Below are 21,688 nucleotides of genomic sequence, written 5' to 3' on the forward strand. Positions count from 1 at the left end.
CGTGCCGGGAGCGGTAGTCCCCCCGCGGCGCGCGCGCGCCGCCAGGCGGGCTGGGGCGTGTCCTCGGGGGTATATAGCCAGCCGGAGGGGCAGGGGGCTGCACTCTGCCGCCGCCGCCCCTCTCTCCAGCAGCTTCTATGCAATCCTCGGCCGTCGCCGCTCCCCCCTGCGTTGAGCCCGCGCCGGCCTCCCAGACTAGGTAGGGCCGCGCGGGCTGGCCCCGGTCACGGTGTGTGCGTGTCGGGGACGGGGGGCATTAGGGCGGGGTGGGGGGGGCGCCTTCGCGCCGCGGGGTACCGGAGGGGATGGGGCGGTAAGGGGGGCGGTGGGCCGGATTTCCTCAGGGGAAGGGCTGGGGGTGCTGGTCGGGCTGGCGCGGCTGCACCCCCCTCATCCTCCCCTTTCCTCCTCACCGGCGGTGGTACCTGCCTCCGCCAACCCCCCCTCGCCGGTTTTGGTACCTGCCTCCGCCGTCCCCCCCCCGCCGGCGGTGGTACGTGCCGTCGCTCCGCTCCTCCGGCGCCAGCTGGGCCCGCGCGGCTCGCGCGGAGCCACCACGTGACCGCTGCGCGGCCGCCGCCATCTTTGTTGGGGGCAGCCGACGCCGCGGGGCGGGTTGGGGGAGGGGGCGCGCGTCACGTGACCGGCGGCCCGTGAGGAGCCGCCGCCGGGGTTTGGCGCCAAGGGCGGGGGGCGGGGCCGGCGGAAGGCGGGAAAGGCCCCATTGTCTGCGCGGGACCGGCTGGGCAGGGGCTGACAGAGCCCCTCGCAGCCTCCCTTCCAACAATAAACACCAAACCGAGGAGCCTGAGCCCACTCGGGGTGGATGGGCACCTCTAATCCAGGACTCCCGGTTCTGGTTTCGCAGCCCCTAGAGCTCGTGCTGTGAAATACGTGGCCAGTTCTAAACGTGAATAAACAAACATTCGGTTTTCTGTTTGCAGGATGGAAGAGGAACTGGCAGCTCCTTCCACATCCACAGACAAAACAGACAGGTGAGATGGGAGTTGGAACTGTCAATTAGCAAATAACATGAAATCCCAGAGCTACTGAGTGAAACACAAAGGTTATCCTTCAAATCGGTTATTAGGCTTGGAGTTTAACTCACATGCGTGCTGTAGGTGCTGAAAACTTCTGCTCACCAGTGGTTTGCACAAATCTGGTGCAGCAAAGCCCTTTCAAGGACTGATACACACACCAATACCAGCTGTCCTTGAAGTTCTTGGGTTTCGAATTAGTGCTGGAGAGGAACAAGTATGCAGCTGGCATGTGATAGATGGTACTCCTCTGTGGGCAGCTCCTCTTGTCCCAGTCTGAGATGCTGGGCTGGACCTTCTGGAAATGAAGCTGTGCGAGATGCACTGAATTGAAACAGACACTTGCATCTGTCTCATTGTTCTCAGATGCACCATGCTGTGCTGTGAAAAGTTTTAACTTGGCTTTGTTCTTCTTTTTCTTGATTTAGCACTGGAGTCTGAAACACTGATGCTCTGTGGTGTGTTGGTGTGCAACTCCTAAAGTATGTTCTCTAGCAGCCTTTGTCATAGCAGATTCTGATACTTCTTGCAGTGATTGGATAAAATTTGCCTGTCTTCCCTTTGTTATTGGAACTGTCAGTTGTTCCAGATTTACACAAACAAGACCAAACAAATCCTGCCTACCCTGGTAGTTCCAACCACTGTAATATATGCAACTCACTATTCCATAAAGCAGACTAAGTTTTGAAAGCTGTAATTACTGTGAAAGCTAACAGAATCCTGCATTTGATTTATTTCCCCTTCCTCCAGTATGGATGTGGATGGCGAATCAAAGAAACTATTGGGTTTGGGACAGAAGCACTTGGTAATGGGAAATATTCCAGCTGCTGTGAATGCATTCCAGGAAGCTGCGAGCTTGCTGTGAGTAGTAGAATGTTCTGTGTGGTTTTGCTGGGCTTGGGCTTCAGTTTGGCTGTTCTGATGTGGATTATGCAAGAAAGATTCAGATTTTTACCTAACACGTTTATAATTTATAATGCAATTGAGGAGAGGACAAACTATTCAAAGTCACCCAAGAGCTGGAGAATGCTGTAGTTGATGTGCAGTTTAGATGGCTTTTGTGATAAGCATTACCAGTACAGTTCCCTAAGGAGGGAGAGGGATCTGATAATTCATTATGCAGGTGTCTTTTCTAATAACTTGTTCACTAGTCTTGATCAGTCTCTGAGAATAGTACTTTTTGGGTTATAGATTAATTTCCTTAGCTGGGTGTTTGAGAGCCATATCTAACTGAGAGAAGCATTCATTATTTGTTTGAAGCAATGGGAGATGAGCTAAGAAAGTGATCCTTCCGTCTAGGAATACTTAACGTTCAAGTTCACATATCCAAATCTAAAGTAGGCGCAGGCAAATAATTATTTATTATTTTTGTAGGGGTAAAAAGTATGGTGAGACAGCGGATGAGTGTGCAGAAGCTTTTTTTTATTATGGAAAATCTCTCCTGGAGTTGGCAAGGTATGGTGACAGTTTGTTATTTGGTGAAGTCTGTCTGATGTAACAGATTTCACTCCGTTGTGGACAGGGTTGCCCTGGGTGGGATGGGCTGTGGCACTGCAGCTTGTGCAGTTCAAATGATGGTATTAAAAGATCCAAGGGATAACAAACCTCTGTTCCCTTTAGAATGGAAAATGGTGTGCTGGGAAATGCCTTAGAAGGGGTGCAGGTGGAAGAGGAAGGAGAAAAAGCAGAAGATGACTCTGCATTGCCAGCTGCTGATGGTATGTAAAGCTGCCTGCCCTGCCAGGGAGGCACCAGGCTGTGTTTTCTTGTTGGAATGATCCAAGTTTAGTCCACTGGTATCTTGGGTAGCCTGAATCATTGTTGAAACTCTTGGCAGTCTGAATGGACTCACTTTCTGTTTGGTTTTTGTTAGTCTTGCTGAAGATGAGCAAAACCTGTAAAACATCTGCAAGGAGCTGGTCACTGAAAGCATGTGTAAAGGGTCACCAGGTGTCCATGTCCTGAAACACTGCATTCAAACTTGCTTTCTTAAGCTTTACCGCTGACTCCAACTGCTTTGTAACCTTGTAGCAGTACAGTGTGTGTAGACCCACAGGTCAGAGTCTCTGTAAAAAGTCCCAAGAAAGTGGCTGTTTTATACTGCCTGCAGCTGGAGAGGATACAGGAATTCCTGTCTATCCAGACTGTTAAAGCACTGGCACCTCTTGCTTAGCTGTGACTAAAATTGCTGCACAACCGCACACTGCTTGAGTGGCCGCTTGCAATGCTGCAGTCTGGGGAAGGGGAAGGACTTGCTTAGATCAAGTGGCTATGTTGGTTGTGTCCTAATTCCTTCTACTTGGAAAATGAAGCTTTTAGGAATGCTATCCAACTTGGTAACAAAACACACTGGAGGGTCTGAGGGTGGTGTTGTCAGTGCCCATTAATGTCTTTATCACTAAACTCGAAGAAATGTTTATGCTTCCTCAATCATGTAGAAGAAGCAAGGGAGGAGTTGAGAGAACAGGTTTATAACGCCATGGGGGAAAAGGAAGAGGCCAAAAAGTCCATGGAGGAGTTTCCAATACTATCTGAGAAGGAAATCAAAGAAGAGGATGTTGAAATGAAAGAGATTACAGAAGAAAAACCCAAAGAAGCAGCTGCTGACAAGGATGCAAAGCCTGAAGAGAAGACTGAGATTTCTGTGGGAAAAGAAGAATCTTCAGAAGAGCAGAAGAAGCAGGTACCTGTGGAAAAGGAGGCTGTGGAAGAGGAGGCAGCTGTGAAAGAGAAGGAGGTAGAAAAAGAGCAGGAGATGGTGCCTGAGGACAAGGTAGAGAAGGCAACTGAGGAGAAGGAGAGGACGACAGAAGTGTCAGACAAGGAGGCAAAGGCAGCTGGGGAAGAGGCTGAAGCGGGAGAAGTGGCTGTGGAAGAGAAGGGAGAGGCAGGAGAAAAGGCAGCAGAAGCAACAGAAAAAGAGCCAGCTGTGGAGAAGGGAGAGGCTGTAGAAGGGCAGGCAGAGACAGCTGTGGAAGAGAAGGCAGAAGCAGAACAGAAGGCAGAAGCACAGGCAGCAGCTGCTGTGGAACAGAGAGAAGCTGCAGAGGAGGAAACAGAGACAGCTGAACAGAAGAAGGCAGAAGAGAAACAAGAGCCAGTAGAGACAGTTACAGAAGAGAAACCAGGTGAATCTAAAGAGACAGAGTCCTCAAATGAACCTGTGCCCACAGAGGGCAAAGAGCCACCTAATGACACAGAAGAAAAGGCTGAAGTTGCTGCTAATGTAGAGAAAGAGGACAAGAAAGCTGACCTGATGGAAGAGGGTGAAGGTGCTAAGGTAGAAAAAGAAGAGAAAGATGACCTGATGGAAGAGGGAGAAGGTAACACTGAGAGGAGAAAAGTAGTTGTGGGTGGATGACTTGATGGATTTGGCTAACAATGGGTAAAAAGTGTTCCATTCAGAATTTTCTGTTTGCCTTAGAATAAGGAAAAGGCACAGTAAAGGGGCTCTTGAAGGACTTTACATCCAAGTAAAGTTTTAAGGAATAGTGAATAGTCTCAGTTTCTCTAGACTAACGCTTAACTAACTGCAAAGCAAATCTTACCTGAAAGCAAACTGACAGCCCTGTGAAATGTGTAAGTAATGGCTAGGCTGGTGGAGAATACTGAATGGATGTTCACTTGCATGCATCTGGGTGTATTGCACTAACCTTCACATAACTTGAAGCACAAATTGCCTCTGGTTATAGCTCTGTTTTATTTTTAAATGGTGGTGAAAAAAACAAGAACAGCTGAACACATAACGAAGTACATTTACTTTTGGTGGAGGAAAAGAACTCTTCATTTGAGTCTTTCTGATGGTCATTGCTAGCGAGAATTTAGCTGGAAAATCTAAACTTGATTTGCTGAAGGCTTATTGCTGCTCTAGTACAGTCTTCTGACTGTCCAGCTTCTGCCCTTCTGCTTCCTTGCTTTATTATAGGTGTTTCCAGGACTCTGTTGAAGTAAGACTTGCACCCTTTGCTACAGTAGTACTTTGTTGCCTTAGTGGGCCTGTGCCTTCTATTGCACAAGTTAATTGATGAGCTGTAATTGCAAGTTGTTTGTCAGTAACTCATCTTCACAGGCAGTGCCTTACTTCAGGAGTGGCAGATGTTCAGACTAAACAGTTCTGGACCCTGGAAGGATTTGTTCCGCTAAGCACAGTGAACACTCAGTGGTGGAGCAGTGACCTAACAGGGTGTCTGCGTGGAGAGAGGATGACTGAAAATAAGCTAAGAGTAGTTACCTGCTCCTTATCCTCAGCAGTGAAAGGCTGCTTATGCACACATACTGCTGCTCTTTGCCCCAACTCTGGTAGTGTGAGGACCCTCTTGAACATCCTGGTCTGGTGCTGTGTCATTCCAAACTCCTCCCACTACTTAAATTTTAGTGTCTGTCATCTCTTCTGTTTTACCTTTATACAAGGTGTCTTCATGTTTACAGCTTTGGCCCTCTCAGTGGTAGGTGTGTGCTTTTTTGGGAGTTAGACTAGTGAGTTCACAGGCCCTCTAGTCCCCACCCAATCAGAGGTTCTGATGTAGGAATTAAGTGTGTGACTTACGGCTGCAGACCAGCCAGTGCTCTGAAGTTATTAGCCATATTCCTTCACTGCACATTTTCCCAGAATGTCTTCTGCTGGTAGAATGGAAGATGTGATGCTCCTGCACAGTGTCAGAAGTCAAATTAGTACTACACAAGAGGAGGTTCATTAACACTGGCACTTAAATGCCTGACATGAGGAACATGAACTCAGAAACAGACCAATTTGTGTGCAGCTTGGCAGCTATCTTGCTGAAAACACTTGTTTTCTGTAGCATGAAGGTCAGCAGTTGGCCAGTGCCTCTAGGGCTGCTCAGGATCTTGTTGCTTCAGTGGGAGCTCACAACAAATTTGTGAGAACTAAATTCTATGTAAGTTTCTGTTGTAGATGGTAAAAAGTTGAACTTACGGACTACTTTAGTCTACAGTGCTGAAGAGTTTCAGCAAGATGGCTGCTGATGCTGAGAATCTAATGTATCTGCTCTTCTTACATCACACCTCTAACCTGTTACTGGAAGGATGAGGGTTGGATATAACATATTCTGCCTGACTCCCTGTCGAGCAAGCACAGGAACAAGAAGTGTGCTCATCCATCTACTTACTTTCTAGAAACAGAAGAATCTGAAGAGGAAGATAAAGAAAATGATAAAGCTGAAGATGAGAAGGAGAATGAATTGACAGTGGAAGACAAGGTGAGGTTGCTGAGCTCTGACACCGGTGCTCATGGAAGGGTGCAGTATAGGCCTAAATATCATGTTGGTTTCCTTCTAAAAGCTCATTTGTGTTTCATTTAGTTCTGTGTAGGAAAATACTTCTGAAAGCCACTATTGCCTGGGAACGACCAGTGTTAGGCCTTGTCTGCATTGTAGCATCTTGCTCAGCTGTGTCTGTAAACTTGGGTTTGTTCAGCTGCTCTGACACAAATGCTTGTGGTGTGCTGAGCTAACGTGGCCTGGTGGGGCAGGCAGGGAGAGCTGCTCCAGCCTGTCACTGGAGTTACTTGGAACAGTTAATTCTCTGCTTGTCTTGTTTCACTGTACATGTTGAATGCTCCTGGTCCAGTCCAGTAAGCTTGTGATTAGGATGGGAATTGTTTAAGTGTGGTGCTCCTCAAACCTGAGATGTACATTGACGTAGCAGTGAAAATGCCTGGAAAAGTCTGCAGCCTTGTAGAGTGGCACTAAGCATTGTAGATAACTGTCTGTCCCTTTCTCAGACTATTCTAACAAAGCTCAAAGGCTCATTAAAAAAAGCTGGACCATCAACTTTATTTGGTTCATCTAAAGAGCACCTTAACTAAGATCTTGCTCTTGAGATAATATGGGTGCTTGGTGCCCTGTTATTTCTGGAAAAAAAGTTAAGGCATATCACAAAACAATGTGAGTTTGTGTTCTGTTGAAACATCTTTACTCCAGGCAAAATCGTGCTTGATACAGTAACCTCTTCTGCAGATTCTTTTTCTTTTTTTTTTCTTCTAGCGGTAAATGGTTTGCCTCTTGCAGAAATTGATTCCTTGACAACACCGATTAGGAATTTAGTGGTGGTGTTTGATGTGATCTGTGACCAAATCATTTAATGTCTCATGCACTTCTGGTCTTTACAGGAAAGTGAGGAGGATGAAATTGGCAATCTTGAGCTAGCCTGGGACATGCTGGAGTTAGCAAAAGTCATTTACAAGAGGTAAAGACTGAAGTATTAATTTGGGTATATGCCACAGAAGCTCAGTGTAAATTGGAGGGTGGCACAGCCAGTTACTGAATGTGGCATATTCTGATCAGAATTTGTAAATTTTTTTTTCTTCTTGCTTTAGACAAGAAACAAAAGAAGCTCAGCTCCATGCAGCTCAAGCTCATCTGAAGTTAGGAGAAGTTAGCATTGAATCTGGTAAGTAATGTTAATTGTCATGTGTGAAGTGTTTGATTCCGCTTTCTGTCACTGGATTTTGTACTTTAAAATTAGCAGATGTGTTAAGGCAGTCAGGATGAGAACAAATTAGACTGATCATGATAGTTGCAGCCATGTGAGAAGCTTTGGAATTAATGGTTGGCGCCTTAAATAGGATAGTCTGTGCCTTTGCAGAGCAGTGGAAAAAAGTTTGCGTAAGAAGTAATGTGTTGCCAGATCAAAACCAGCCTTGTGTTCTGCTTTCTGTAGTGACCAAACCTTGCTTATGAACTTGAGAGACTTATTGAAATTGTCACTGAGCTTAATTAATAAGAGGTGTCAGTACCATGCCACTGTCAGAACAAAAAGACTGCAAATGAAAAATAGTTGACTGTCTTAGCCCTTCCCAAATCCTAGGCTATAGTCAGGAAAGACTCTTGTGTTACACAGCAGAAAAAAGGAGTGGGAAGCAAGCCCCAGGTTAGTGCTGTGTAATGTCTTGCTTGCCTTTCATTTAAAAACACATTTTAATCTTGTTAAATCCAAATGTACTCTTTCTTTGGGGCAGGCATTGGAAATAATCCAACAGGTTTCTGGGCCAGGGCTACAGAGCAAGGGTTGTCTTGTGTCACTAGAACACATTCAGTGGAGAGCTTGACAGGAAGGTGGTAGGGGACTGTGCTTAGCTCCAGATCCATGTTGCAGTTGTGACCAGTTACATTCAGTTCCTGGTAGCAGGTAAAGCAGGAGGATTTGGTGCCTGCTTTGACTTGTCTGCTCAGTTTTCTGTGCTGAGATTAGACAAAGCACTCGTGAGAGAACCAGAGGAACTGGCCTAGACAGTCTCTGAGGGGAGGCAGAGTTGTCACCTGGTGGTCTGAAAGCAGCCCAGCACTGCTGTGTTCAGTGATGGTTCTGTTTGCAGACTGTATGATGTGTAACAAAACATGGAGTAACCAAACCAGGGTTTAGATTGTGGATAATTACTGAGGTTTGTAAAGACCTTGGGACTTTCTCCTGTAGAAAACTACACACAGGCAATTGAGGAGTTCCAGGCCTGCCTGGCCCTGCAGCAGAAGTACCTGGAGGCTCATGACCGACTGCTGGCTGAGAGCCACTACCAGCTGGCCCTGGCCTACCACTACAACAGCGACTTCGACGAGGCCGTCCTGCAGTTCGGGAAGTCCATGGAGGTCATAGACAAGAGACTGGGTACGTGGAATTCTGAAGCTGCCTAGTGAGTTTTCTCCAGGCAAAGTAGTGAGGTGTGCTCATTGTCTGCTGTCATGTTTTATCTAAAAGCAATGACAGACTACAGCAAGGGCAGAATTTTTAAAACTGTTTGTTAGCAGATAGTTGCTTCTGGATGTTGGTAACTGGACAGTTACTTTGTCTCGAGGTGTTTTGCCCTGATAACTGTTTCACCTCAGCAATACTGACCGAGCGAATAAAGAAGGCAGACACTGGCTCCCCGGAGGACGAGAAGGAGATTGAAGAACTGAAGGGATTGCTTCCTGAAATTAAAGAGAAGATAGAAGATTCAAAGGAGTCACAGAAGAGTGCAAGAGTAGCTGAGCTGGGACTGAAAGCAACTCTGGTGAGTGTGTCCTGTGGTTTCCTTTTGAGCCAACCCTCCTTCCAGTGGAACTTGAAGTAAATCAGTAATGGGAGGAGCTCAGACTTGATCAGGGGCTGGTGGTTCCTCACAGGTGTTACCAAGCTGTGGTTGTGAGAAGGAAACTGAGGCAGCTGACATCTAAAGAGGATATTTACTAAGTACCCTGATACTAATTGTTCCAAACTGAGAAGGAATTTGATAGGCTTCTGTGGCATTTAATGTATCAGGCCTGGAAATGATGGGTCAGACAGATGTGGAGCGCGTGTTGCCTCTGTCCTGTGCGGAAGTGCAGAATCCAGTGCTGGGACATGAAGGACTTGGGCTTTCTGTATCTCAGTAAGCTCACATGTATGGTCTGCCACAGTCTGTTTTTTCTGCTTTTCTTAAGGTTGGAACCACATCTGGCTTTGCACAAAGTGAAGGCAGTGGTTCTGTTTCCACAGTAAGTTAATCAAAAATGGATGTTGTTAATTCTCGTCTGCTCTAAGGATTACTGGTTGCATTTGCTCATGTGTCAGTGTCTGTCTTGTATCAGATTCCAGTAAGGAAAGCAGCTGATGGTGCATCTCAGTGTGTAACAGACATCTCTCATCTAGTCAGGAAAAAGGTGAGTCCAGAAATGATTCGTTGAACAAGCAGTTTGTTGAAGTACTACTGGCTTGCTCTGTGTAATTAGATTTTTTTCTGTCTTAAGAGTTTTTTTCTTAACTTAGTTGTATAATGGGAAAACATTCCAAAAGTAAAACCAGTAGTGTATGAAACTCTTTTCCACTGGGAGCCAATCAGTCTGGGAACCATCTGGCCTCCAGGAGACCATTCTTGGTGGTTCAGCACCCTGCCCGATGCACGCTGATGTAAATCTGACCCAGTTGTGCAGCTTCTGCAGGTGTTCCCTGAACAAGAGCTTCCTCTGCTGAGGGCCCTCAAGAGCAGCAGGATCACCTACAGATTCCAAGGAAAAGGCAGGCAACCAGGCTGGGCTGGGTTCCCTTCTTTCCAAAAGGAAATGGGGACTTGGGCTTAATAAATAGTAAAGCCACACTGGTGGTAATTACAAACTGCCTCTTAAAGAGATCAGGTATTGAACACTTGGTTCCTTTAAGTGTTACGTGTTCTCTAGAAGTGTTTGCTGATTAAAGCTAAGATCTTATAGGGGATACTCTTATGTTGCCTCTGTTCCATTGGCCTGTGAGTTCAGGTGTGCCTGGAGTGATTTGGAGCTGCTTTAGGTGATTTCAAATGTTGTAGATGCCCTAAGTCTACCCTTGAACTGTTACAGGCTCAGTGGTTGCTCCTTTCCTTGCCAGACTATAACTGAGGATAATTTAGGTCTGGAGATCCTGGCACCCAGACAGTGTCACTGTGGTCGAGACCTCGATGCCAGAGCCTCAAAGCTCTGGTTAAACCCCAACCCTGGGAAGTCTGTCCTGAGCCTGGCAAGCAGAGGTTGGGTAGATGATGTGCAATGACATCTAATGCTGAATTTCTCAAAAATATTTAAACTTTGATTTGTACTTAGTAGAGATTATAAATAATTTTGTTTTCAGAGGAAACCAGAGGAGGAGACTCATCAGGGAGACAATGAAGCCAAGAAATCTAAACCAGAACCAGCTGTCAATGGTGGTGGTGGGGATACTGTCCCCAGTGGAAATGAGGTCACAGAAAAAATGGAAGAGGAGGTGGGCAGCTGAGCCAGGAGTCTGGGCAGTGTTTTTTTATTTTATTTCCCCCCCTCTCTATTCAGGGATTGTTGTGTGCCTGGTAGATGTCCTGGTTTTATTGCCCGCTGGCCTTCACAAGGTTTCCCAGATGAGATGAAGAATATTCCTAGTGGGCAGGATGCATGCTGTACTGTGGTGCTGACCCTGTGTGGGCTGGACAGGCCCAGCTGTGGGGCCTTGTCACCTGTGGGGTGGGACACAAACAGGTTCTGGGTGGTTTTTTGCTGGACTCCACTCCAGCACAGGGTCTTCCCCCAATTTTTAATGTTCCTGGGTTTTATTACTGACCCCTGGGCTGTACTTGTTACTGTCAATGCTTTAGGGTAGTGTTGGGCTCTGGAGACCATCAAAGCTCACATAGTCAGTTAAATCTTTAAATTACAGAACCTGTGGGCTGCTGCATGAGTTGGTGCTGTAAGACTGTGTCTTGTCTTTTAAAAACAAACCCTTATCTTCTCTTTTAGACAGAGAAAAGGCCACAAGCAGAATCAGGGGCTGCAGTTGAAAGCACAGTATGATAATTCTTTAACCTTGGACACTCCTCTCCTTACAAGGAAAATGGTTTTGTATATAGTGTATTTTTTCACTTTTTGGCAACTTTTGTATGACTTCAATAAAGATTGTAAGCAAATGGTCCCTCTTGACCTTCCTCCTGTGACAGGTTCCAGCCTCTGCTCCTGGCTCTCCCCCTGGGCTGCAGGTCTCAGCCCTGGCCCACTGCTGGGCTTGTGCTCCCTTTAGCTTCAGCATTTCCACCCACATCTGCCTTCTGAGGCAGGAGCAGAGGCTTGGATGGGCCAGGCAGGGCTGGCTGCTGCAGGGAAGAAGAGCATTGCATGGAATTCACTGTAGTCTTGTCCAGGGATCTGACCTTTTCTCCTTCTGGAGCCTTATCACAGCTGGGGCTGTTTTGTTCATTCAAGGCTGAGCCTGAAGTGGGTTCTAGTGGTGCCTCCCTCAGCTTTGAGCAGCCTAAAGATAGTGGGGAAGGCTGATAAAGAGCTTTGTAACATCCTGGGCCTTGTTGCTGTGTATTTTTAGCTCTGTTCAACCTCCACTTTGCACCCAGGAGGGGGTGCCAGGAGCAGGTGCTGATGGTTTGAGGCAGGGGCAGGGCTGTCCCCTCAGACAGCTTGAGTCCCAGGTGGGGCTGGGAGCCTGCCCTGGGCTCTGTGTGTGTGTGTGTGTGTGTGTATAAAAAAAGGCCAAGAAGTGAAGAGCAATGAGCTGAAGCCATTTATTAAACATAACCCACGGCCTGTGATGCTTTGGAAGGCTGGCTGTGGCTTTTGCTGGTTCCCAGGGCTGAGCTGTGCATGCCCTGGATTAGGCTTTCCCTACAGAGGGCTGCAGCTGGGGCTGTACCTGAGGGAAAGGAATTTGTGCCCCTCTGTGCCCTCTTCCTGTCCCTAAACCACCATTGGGAGCAGAGTGAAACCCTCATCTGGCTGTGGGTTCAGCCCTGAGGTGGAGGCTGAGCTGTGTAACTCATGTGGCTGCTGGCTTGGGCGTTTGCCTGATGCTGCCTGTCCTTTTCCTGCTGAAATGCCCAGAGCCTCTTTGGTCCCAGCAGTGTTCCCATACACTTTCCCCCCACCCCACCACTGTAGGATCCTGGTCCCAAAACCCATCTCTGCAGCTTGAACACAGGTTTTGCCATCCCTTCATCACCCTAACAGTTACTAAAGCCCCAATTTGCCACTCCAGGGTGGTGAGGGGGTGCCAGGGCAGTCCAGTGGGGCCATGGCCCATTCCTGGCTCACCTTTGGGGAACCCTGTCTTGTTCTGGGGGCTCCTGAGCAGGAGGAGGGTCCTCCAGGGCCATAAAGGGGGTGAGGGGGAGTCCAGGGGACACATGGGCTGTGGGGCTGCCAGGCCCCAGCGCAGGCCCAGGGGGCTCCTGGGAAAGGAAAAAAGTGATGTCAAGGGGAGAAGGGTCCTGGCACTGTCCTGTCCAGGCATGGGCAGGAGCTGCCCAGCTATCCCCTCACAGGTGCCATTGCGTGTGCAAAGCAAATCCCACCCTTGGTCCAGCACTGGGGGGTACTCACCTCCTGCCCCAGTGGCCCTATCCCCAACCACAGCAAAGGGAGTAGTTCCCAAATGTCCCCAAGCTTGTACCTCCACACCCATCATTCCATCCCAGTTGGCAGCCCAATCCCATCTCCCCTCTCCCCTCCTTGGAGAGCTGGAAATTGCCTAGGGCTGAGGCTCTTACCATAAAAAGTTCTGGCACAGCCAGGGCTGGCGGCAGTGGAGGGGCTATGGTGGGTGGGAGGATGGGGGGGTGCAGCCATGGCCTCGTCTGCTCTGCGTGGCATCGCAGCATTCCCACCTCTGCCTGGAGCTGGGCCAGTTCCTCCGTGTGCCGCTGGGCTGCCCGCGAGCCTGGGCAGCAGGATTTGGTCACCGTGGGCTTTACAGCAGCCATTTCCCCAGCACCTCACCAGGCCCGCGTTCAGGGCCACTGGGGGCCGGGACTCCCCCTGCTCACTGCAGAGAGCCCACCCCACCCCGAGCTGCAGCTCCCCTCCCCTTGCCCATATTTCCAGGAGCCATGTCCAGCCCAGGGCTCTGATGCTGCAACCCCAGGGCTGTGGGGTGCAGATACGGGACCCCCTTCCCTGGGACCCATCACCTACCAGCGTCTGCTCTCCTCTCCCTCCTGACTTTCAGTGCCAACAGTTCATCTTCCAGACGCCGGTTCTCCAGCTCCACGGCTAGCAGTGCCGCATCCAGAGCGTGTGTGCCACTGCCGGGGGGCTCTGCCGGCACAGCCGGGGGCACCTCAGGAGTCGGCTGTGGGGCCACGGTCCCTGTGGGGGACAGGCCTGGGCCTGGTGTTGGCACTTACCCAACCGCCTGCCCCTGCCCAGCCCTGCGGTTCTTTTCTCCAGTACCGTGGCCTCCAGCTGGAGATGGAGGAGCTGGTCCAGGACGGCCGGGTCGTGTCCCCCGGAGCGCAGGTAGGACAGTCGCAGCGCCCTACCGGAGCCCTGGGTCAGCCATCGCCAGGGCTCGGCCGGGCGCTCTGCTCAGAGCCGCCATCGCCACGGAGCCTCACCTGGCCTCGGCCGCGAGCGGCCCTGCGGGCGGCAGGAGGGTGTCGAGGCGGAGGGTGGCCCTGGGGAGGAGACGGGCAAATGGGGGGTGAGGGGGCCAACGGGCCCTTTAATGGAGAGCACCCCACAGGGCCAGGGCTCTGCGCTGTGACCCCCTCCCGGCCAGCGCTCACCTCTGCTGTGCTGTTCGGACCTGTCCGGCCTGGTCCCGCGGGGCCCGGCTCTGCTGCGGCTCCCCGTGCTCGGGCTGGGGGCCCAGAGCTGCCCCAGCCCCCAGTGCCGCCAGCCGCCGGCAGAGCCCTGCGGGACGGTGAGGGGCCGGGGGGCTCAGCACGGCCCCCACAGCCCCACTCTCGGGGGGTTACTGCATCCCACACGTGCCTACCCATTGCCCCAAAACTGCTGCCAGTGCCTACCCTCCCTCTGCTGCTCCAGCTGCTGGGTCCTCGCCCGGATCTCGGCCACGTAGCGTTCGTGGGCTTCCCGCAGCTCCTGCGGCGGCTGCCGGTGCCCCTGCAGTGGGAGCGACTGCCGGGGGGGCTCTCCCTGCTGCACACGGGGTTCACCGGGTAGGAGGGGCTGGACCACCATCTCTGGGGAGCCGTAGGGCTGCTGATGCCCACCCTAGGATTCAGGATTCACTGTACCTCCACTGTCAGCCTCCTGGAAGTGGGGTCGGCTGTGCGGAGCAGGGCCCTCTCCCGGGGGGTGAGCACATCCCCCAGGGGAGCCCCTCGCGCCCGCCCTGGTCCCCGCTGTCCCCGCACAGCTGGTGGAACCCCAGGAAGCACAAAGTGATGGCGTGGCTCAGCGTCGTCCGTATTTTGGGATACCCCAACCTTGCAGACACCAAGGGAAGAAAAGGGTGACACATCCCCACTCCCCCCCTTAACAATATACTTTTCTGTCTTTGGCAAAATAAGCACCAAAGGCTGCCTGTGTGGTGCAGGAATGGGAAGATGGGAGGCCTACCCCAGCTCAGACCAAGCTGGATCTAGGATGTGATGCCCTGTTTCCCGGCCCAGCACCTGTCCCTGTCCCTCCCACCCGCCCCTATTCTGTGCCAGACCCAGTTCCACACTACCGAGGCGTCCTGTGTTTTCCTTGCCGTGCCCTGTGCTCCCTCCACAGGCAGGGGATCCCCCCGATGGAGGCAGGAGCTGCTGGGTGCCGCGGGCCCGAGGCACAGCTTCTCCAGGTGCACCTGCAGCAACTGTCGGGATCCGAACGCCAAGCGGCAGCGCGGGCAGAGGAAGCCCCCCATGTCCAACACCCTGGAAAGCAGAGCGGGTGGGGGTCACTCGGGGGGGCCACCCTGCCAGGGATAGGGGGTCCCCCCGCGGGGCTGGCACCCTGGGACGGGCTGAACGCGTGCACAGACCTGCTGGCGGCGGTGGCTGCAGTGTTTGAAGACACTGTTGCTATGCTGGACGCCGGGCTGGGCAGGGAGGACCACGCCTCCAACCCTGGACATTCCCACTATTTACCACGGGCACTGGAATGGGGGAAAAAATGTCCCTGAGCCACCTGAGCAAACCACAGAAAACAAGGTGAGGGAGGCCCCGCTTCCCTGTGTCCCACAGTGCTCTCTCACCCGTGGTTACCAAGTGCTCACCGACAGAGATATGCAGGGCCTGGGGCTGTCCCAGGGATGCCCCTTTCCTGCCTTGCAGCAGCTCCCACTTAGCTGCTCCTTAGTAGACTTAAAGCTAAGGGGGAACTTCCACATCGAAGTGAAACAGCTGTCAGCATGGATTTGAGGTGAAGGGGTTTTACAACTTACCCCATTTCCTGAGATCAGTGCACACAGATCTGAATAACTTAAGTGGATGTGGGAAGTTAAAAAATGGATAGACTTTTCCAGACAAAAGCAGTGTTAGATGGGACCAAAACACAAGGATATTCAAAAGCAATGAGATGGTTTGTGCAATGTCTTACAGGAGCCCCAGCGCTTCCCAAGCATTCCCAGGCAGCCTCAGCCCCTGGAGCCTGGATTCCAGAGTGCAGAATGAAGAAATGCCCCACTGGCCCACTCAGCTCGGGTTCACCGCAGAGCCAGAGGGAGCTGGAGGCACAGGTAGCAGAGTTACACCTGATAATGCTGAGCACGCACCCTTGAATCCAGATGCAAAGATTTAGGGCTAAACATTATCATTTTCTTACACCTCTGTCCTCTCTGCCTGGCCAGGAGTGGATTAAGAACACACAGGCAGAACCTTGGGACAAACCCCTGAGGTCTGCAAGACAAGGTTTTGTGTGACTACATCCAACCCACTTGCAAACAATGCACAACCCCCAAGCACTTTCCAATCCAAAACCTTTGTGCACAGCTGAACTTACACCAGACACTTAAATAGCTTAGGCCACAACTGAGTTGTTTGTAAAATTCTTTTTAATCTAATAGAAATGTTTTCATGAATTTTTAAAAAAGACTTCAATGAAAACAGCTTTGGATTCAGACATTCCCTTGCCACGTTGTGAACATAAACAGCAGCATTGCACTAGGAACAAGTGACACCGACCGGTCGAGCTTCACCATTTTGTATGAAGCGGAAAAAAAAGCAAACTGCTTTAGTAGAAGATAATTTTGAATTATTTTCTTTAAAAAAAAAATCCCCAAACATGGACTGTCATCTCAGCATTGTTCTCTCTCTCCCTTCTTAAAGGAAGAGTTCAGCTCCTGCAGTCTGAGCACTACAGCAATGTTTGCCAAGTGGAAAAATAGAGCGGGAGAGGAAACTGTTTATCCCCAATGCTACTGAACCCCCAAAGTTGCAGGTCCCTTAGAGGAAAGCTCTTCTTACATAAGAAAGACAATTAGAATTGGCAAACTGATGCAAAATATTTATTCCAAGTTAGTTATTTTTGATGCAGTAGTTTTTCCCCCTCATACAGACTCAATGTGATAGTCACTTTTTAAAATCTGTAAATAATGTTATCAAAATAATCTTAATCTTTGAAATCTCACAAAAAATTTATATTTTACAATCCACCCTGAATATCAAGGCTGCAAGAAGAAGAACACAAACAATTCCTATATCCAAATATTTTACAGCTGTACCCAAAAAAAAAAAGAAAACCACAAACGCCTGGTTAAGTGATGAAGCTCCCCGAGCCGCCAAAAAAAAAATAAAATAAAATAAAATATTCATGTTATTAGCATTAATTTAACATAATTAGAACTTCAAAAGCCATTTTGTCATCGACAATGATTGTTTTAGCACACCGTTACCGCGCACTGGGCAATGCGGCGGCACTGTTAGAAGCTTGTTGTTGCAGAGATCAGTCAGCCACTTGTGTCCTGCTCACACGACTGAACTTGTGCACTGCCCCACAAGGGATTTTTGTCAAAATTTGCTAGCTGCACAAACTTCTAGTAAGCATTAGGGCAAAACCAAAAGAAAAAGCTAAAGAAGCCAATTTCTCTCTTCTTTGGGATACAATTATTTCCCTTGTGCATGAAGTATCAACAACAAAAGAAAAAACTGAACAGACTGGAGACAGAATAAACTCTGTTTAGTTTATACAACCCCAAACACGTGTTGAACTATGAACTGAGTTTATTGGGTTGGTTTTATTTATTTAATTTTATTGTGCCCAGTTTCAGGCATCGTCATCTGACGTTTCACTGCTACTTGTTTCTGTGTCTGAGTCCTCAATCTTTGTCTTAAAAGTGCTTCCCCAGTGGAACAACAGGCTGGAGCCGCGGCCCTGAAGAAATCCATTCTTCCCAAATCCATTTCTTCTTCGCTGTAGGAATGAAAGCAAGTTTTAAAACGAGCAAAAGTATGGAGAGTAACTGTCACCAACAATCTGTGGACATGAATTACACATTTTACTGTGTGTACACACAGGGATAATGCAGAATCATCCATTCTACTACAGTCTCACTTAAATTCTTTGTCCTTTTGAACATCTTTAAGAAGAAACCCTTGAGAAAGGAGAGGGAGAAGAGCTGTAAACATACCTGTTCTGATTTAATCTGGAACTCTTTGAGCTCATCCTCCGTGAGGGGAAGGTAGTTTTCATCATTTTCAGGATATTCCTGCCATCCCATTTCTTTCAATAACCTGATTGTGGAGAAAATAAAAGGGGCATGGGAACTAAAGCAAGGGAATAATGGCAAAGGAAAGAACACTTTGTCCATGAAGAATGAGGTTTTGTACGAAATCACTCCAAATTCACCAGGGAATCTTCTCTATCACAGACCACTTCAACAATCATTTGTGTTTACCCAACATTTTTCAATGTCTTTTACAAATATTTAACCATCAGCAGTCCTGTACAATGAGTACATAACCAGACTGGTGGAAGGCAGGGATTTGAAATTCTAACTCAAGGACACTGAAGGAGGACATGAGGCAACCAAACCAGTATCACAGCTCAGAATGTCCTAAACCTTACTATCTGCTTGCACCAGATGCTCACACTGCTTACTCACTGACATGAGATACAGCCTGAGATACCAGGTAAATATTTTCTTAACTCTCCTCCACTTTTATAGCATGTAAAGCAGCACAGGAGTATTCTAAGTGCAAGCAAAGTGTGGTGTGTGTCTTCTTAACATTTAGGACACCTGCTTGTAAATTAACCAGAATCACCCTAGGTTCATGCTAACTCCCAGTGTGGGCAGATAAATATCTCTAGGCAGCATTAACATGCGGATGTGGCACTAAAGAAGCACTGGAATTTAATTACAGACCTTGGTAAAGCCTTGGCTCACCTGTCATTTGTGTCTTGTTTTACCTTCAATGAGACCCCACCCAGTCCAGCCCTGGTCACAAAGCCCACACACCTCCTTCTCCATACACACACAGCTACTGCTGCTTCCCAAAAATAGAGTTTTCTTTGAAATTGCTTCCTTCTCCTCACACAGCCCAACGACTCGCCCTCCTTTACTTTATTCTTCCATTTACTCACCTGTGTTCTGCTTCCAATGAATGGGAGAGGTTTTCCCCCTCCTCCGGCAAAGGGAGAGAAAGGCCATTCTGATGGCAGTTCTCTTCCCAGTTTTCCTTTGGTTCTGGTGTGCTGTTACTCTCCATCTAAAGAAAAATAAAACCATCAAAGTGTGCTTGCACAGACTGTGCCAACAGCACAGTTCCAAGTTCAAGCTTCTGCCTTTGAAAGTCCAGCCAAGCCTTTCACCTTGAGCCAGTGTTTTTTACAGAAGCTGCAGCAACGTGTACCTGGCTGTGACAGGACAACACAGGATGAAGGACATTTGGTGGCCTGTGCTGCTGTGCCAAAGGAGTGAGTGCTGGCATTGCAAAACCATAATCAGCAGCTCAGAGTGAAAGCAAGAAAACTACGACAATTAAATGCTCCTAAGGACACACTTTACATACACATTAGGGCACAGGTTTATGCATTCGGGGGTCTGAACCTCTGAGGCTTGAGCCACATTCCTGCACCTTTCACAAGCACAAAATTCTACTTTTCAGTGAAAGCAGTTTGACAGGCAAGTTGGAAAGCAACCTAAGATGTTAAAATATGATACTGTTCCTCTCCTTAGAGAATCCTTGCAAAAATCTAGATTACCTTCAACATCTGTGACCTTCCCTTCCACCTCATTTATTACTTATCCGTTTGCATTTCATTGTGTTACGGATCTCTCTCCATCACTGCTGTGCACTACTTCTACTGGCACATGTGCCAGACCAGTGGGAGTCATTTCCTTCCTCTTCCAGAGCCTGAATTACATACACTGCTCAGGGCTTTTTCAGTCCCCAACTCCTTCAATAATAATGATCATATACACAGCAAGGACAGTGATCTTACATCATCCAGCTTGTCACATTCCCTGTTTTCTGTTATCTCCCCATTTCTATCATCCTTCAGTGCCTTCAGGAATTCGCTCTTCTTATCAGTGGTCCGGCGCATCAGCTTCGTCAGGCGTGAGGAGCAGATCTCGATGGGAGGGGTGGTGCTGGAAGGACTCTGCACAGGGGAGGGAGAACACAGAATTCAAACTGCACTGCTGCGAACCTGGGGGCGCTTCAGTGCCTGTGCTTACACCTTTCAAACACTCAGCAGTTTTTTAGGTGGCTCTTAACCCTTCAAAAAACCCCAACCTAATGTCAAATGCCCATCAAAATACTGATGGGTGTTGCACATTCACTTCTCCCATCTATTATTACCAACTCAATTTCTGTTCTTCCCCCAGGAGTCAATTCACACGGCCATGAATATGTTTATTTTGTTCCTTTGTAATGTAACTCTCTCAAGCAAACTGGTGCCTACAACAGAGTATTAGGGAAAAAAACTTCATGCAGGATTCCTGCCCCCAAAAAATTTGCAAATTTAGCAGATTAGACTTAGTTCAAATTTGTGTTTTAAGTCATCGTGACAGACTCTACCCTGAAATTAAGCTATGGGGAGGTAATCTCCTTTCAGGGAGTGGTCACATCCTTAACTAACCACAACCGGGTGCGGAACTGGCAGCCACAGCCTTGGAATCCTCCCCTGGAGAGAACGCTGCCAAGTGCTGGATCTGTACACTCAGCCCAGATGGTTCAGTGTGGAGCCAGACACAGAAAACCCTGGAGCCTGTGGGAAATCTGCTCAGCTCAGTGCATGAACACAAGGAAACCTCCTGTGCTCTTCCAGAACATTTAAGCTTTCTTAATAATCTGGAATCTGTGAATCAGGCCGACTGGCAGTACCCAGCCATGATCCTGCAATAGGAGCACTGCTAACCAAGGTGAGCTTTCAATTTAATCTGTTCCATGTTTTGACTGGACACACAAAAGGAATCTAAGAACATGTTAAGTGAAAGTTCCCAGTATCAACCTCCTGCTGGAGTTTGTCTGGCTACTCTAAAACAATGAGGCATTTAATCATTATTATGGATAACTGACACCAGAATCTTGCAAAACGACTCTTTTTCTTCATGTACATGCTTTGATTTTTTAAAAATCAGTATTAAACCAGTAAAATTTCCTGAAGCTTGCAGTGTTTTTCTTCCCACACACTTTTTTAAGCTGGGAGGGAAGGTTGCAAATTCAGGCTCTTCAAAATGAATCTCCTGTGCCAAAAATTTTTATTACACTCAGTGCTCTGAGCAAGGATCAAGGGAACTAGAACAATAACAAGGCAGCAACTGCTGCTTATATTTCTAATACCTGTTCCATGCGAAACACTGGTGTGAAATAATGGCTGCAGGGAAGTAAGTGCAGCCTGGAAGTAATTTCTCAGGCAGACTTTTCAGATTTTGCCTAATTCAACACAGTAAGAAACAAATCAGCAGTTGTAACAGACCTAACAAGTGACTGCAACTATCAGGATGAAAAGCCAACACAAGAGTGAAATTAAGCTCTCAACGTAACTACTAGTTTGACTGCAGTGACAGAAGGTAACAATGAACAAATGAGACTAAAATTAGGTGTCTTCTGGTAATATGAAATTCTCAACTTGAACTCTTTGCTAGTGGCTGTTTTAATCCCTAATAAGCTACTGAGATACTAAAACAATTTCTACACGTTAGGGGAAGACAGTTACAGCTAAAGGTTAGAAACAACAGATTTCTGAAAGGGAATTAATTTCACCTCAATTCTAGTTTTATGCATAACTTTCTGTAGAAGGGTTATGTTTTACAGAGCATTCTTCTTTAGCACTGAAACAGTAGGCTGGCATCTCTTCCAACGTAAGCTTAGCCCTTTGACTGAAACATCAAGGCATCTCAATCTTTGGTGTTGATTTTTTTTGGGTGTTTGGTTTTTTTTTTAATGAGAGCACTATGCATCACCTCAGATTTGTTCTGATGTCTGTCTGGCAAGTCTTACAAAAAAGTAATCCTGAATTCATTTCAAGAACTTAGGCTGTATTGTAGTTTGGTTGTCT

The 21,688-nt window shown here is 48.3% G+C and overlaps 3 protein-coding genes across 3 annotated transcripts in view; 1 reads left to right on the forward strand and 2 right to left on the reverse strand.

Annotated features, from left to right (window-relative positions):
* The first annotated feature begins 45 nt into the window (after positions 1–45).
* On the forward strand, positions 46–11,415 carry LOC125329879 (nuclear autoantigenic sperm protein). The gene is made up of 15 exons (XM_048312323.1): positions 46–199; positions 945–995; positions 1,788–1,898; positions 2,412–2,492; positions 2,658–2,755; positions 3,476–4,360; positions 6,171–6,253; positions 7,165–7,241; positions 7,372–7,445; positions 8,469–8,657; positions 8,876–9,042; positions 9,452–9,505; positions 9,599–9,670; positions 10,611–10,742; positions 11,249–11,415. The coding sequence occupies exons 1-15, from the start codon at positions 138–140 to the stop codon at positions 11,300–11,302; spliced, it is 2,190 nt and encodes a 729-aa protein (XP_048168280.1). The 5' UTR covers positions 46–137; the 3' UTR covers positions 11,303–11,415.
* A 590-nt stretch (positions 11,416–12,005) lies between these two features.
* Positions 12,006–14,437, reverse strand: CCDC17 (coiled-coil domain containing 17). The gene is made up of 7 exons (XM_048312995.1): positions 14,297–14,437; positions 14,020–14,198; positions 13,849–13,908; positions 13,639–13,769; positions 13,427–13,549; positions 13,003–13,172; positions 12,006–12,684 (listed from the first exon to the last, which is right to left on the reverse strand). Exons 1-7 carry the CDS (start codon positions 14,435–14,437, stop codon positions 12,544–12,546), a joined length of 945 nt encoding a protein of 314 aa, XP_048168952.1. The 3' UTR covers positions 12,006–12,543.
* Positions 14,438–16,669: 2,232 nt separating this feature from the next.
* Positions 16,670–21,688, reverse strand: part of GPBP1L1 (GC-rich promoter binding protein 1 like 1) — a 31,771-nt gene continuing 26,752 nt past the window's right edge. Inside the window, exons 9-12 of the mRNA XM_048313658.1 lie at positions 19,628–19,786; positions 18,767–18,891; positions 17,814–17,916; positions 16,670–17,596 (exon numbers count right to left, since the gene is read on the reverse strand). Of these exons, the coding sequence (XP_048169615.1) occupies positions 17,450–17,596; positions 17,814–17,916; positions 18,767–18,891; positions 19,628–19,786 (534 nt within the window). The 3' untranslated portion in view covers positions 16,670–17,449. The remainder of the gene's footprint in view (positions 17,597–17,813; positions 17,917–18,766; positions 18,892–19,627; positions 19,787–21,688) is intronic.

The sequence above is a fragment of the Corvus hawaiiensis genome, chromosome 9, assembly GCF_020740725.1.
Source record: "Corvus hawaiiensis isolate bCorHaw1 chromosome 9, bCorHaw1.pri.cur, whole genome shotgun sequence".
Classification (NCBI taxonomy): domain Eukaryota; kingdom Metazoa; phylum Chordata; class Aves; order Passeriformes; family Corvidae; genus Corvus; species Corvus hawaiiensis.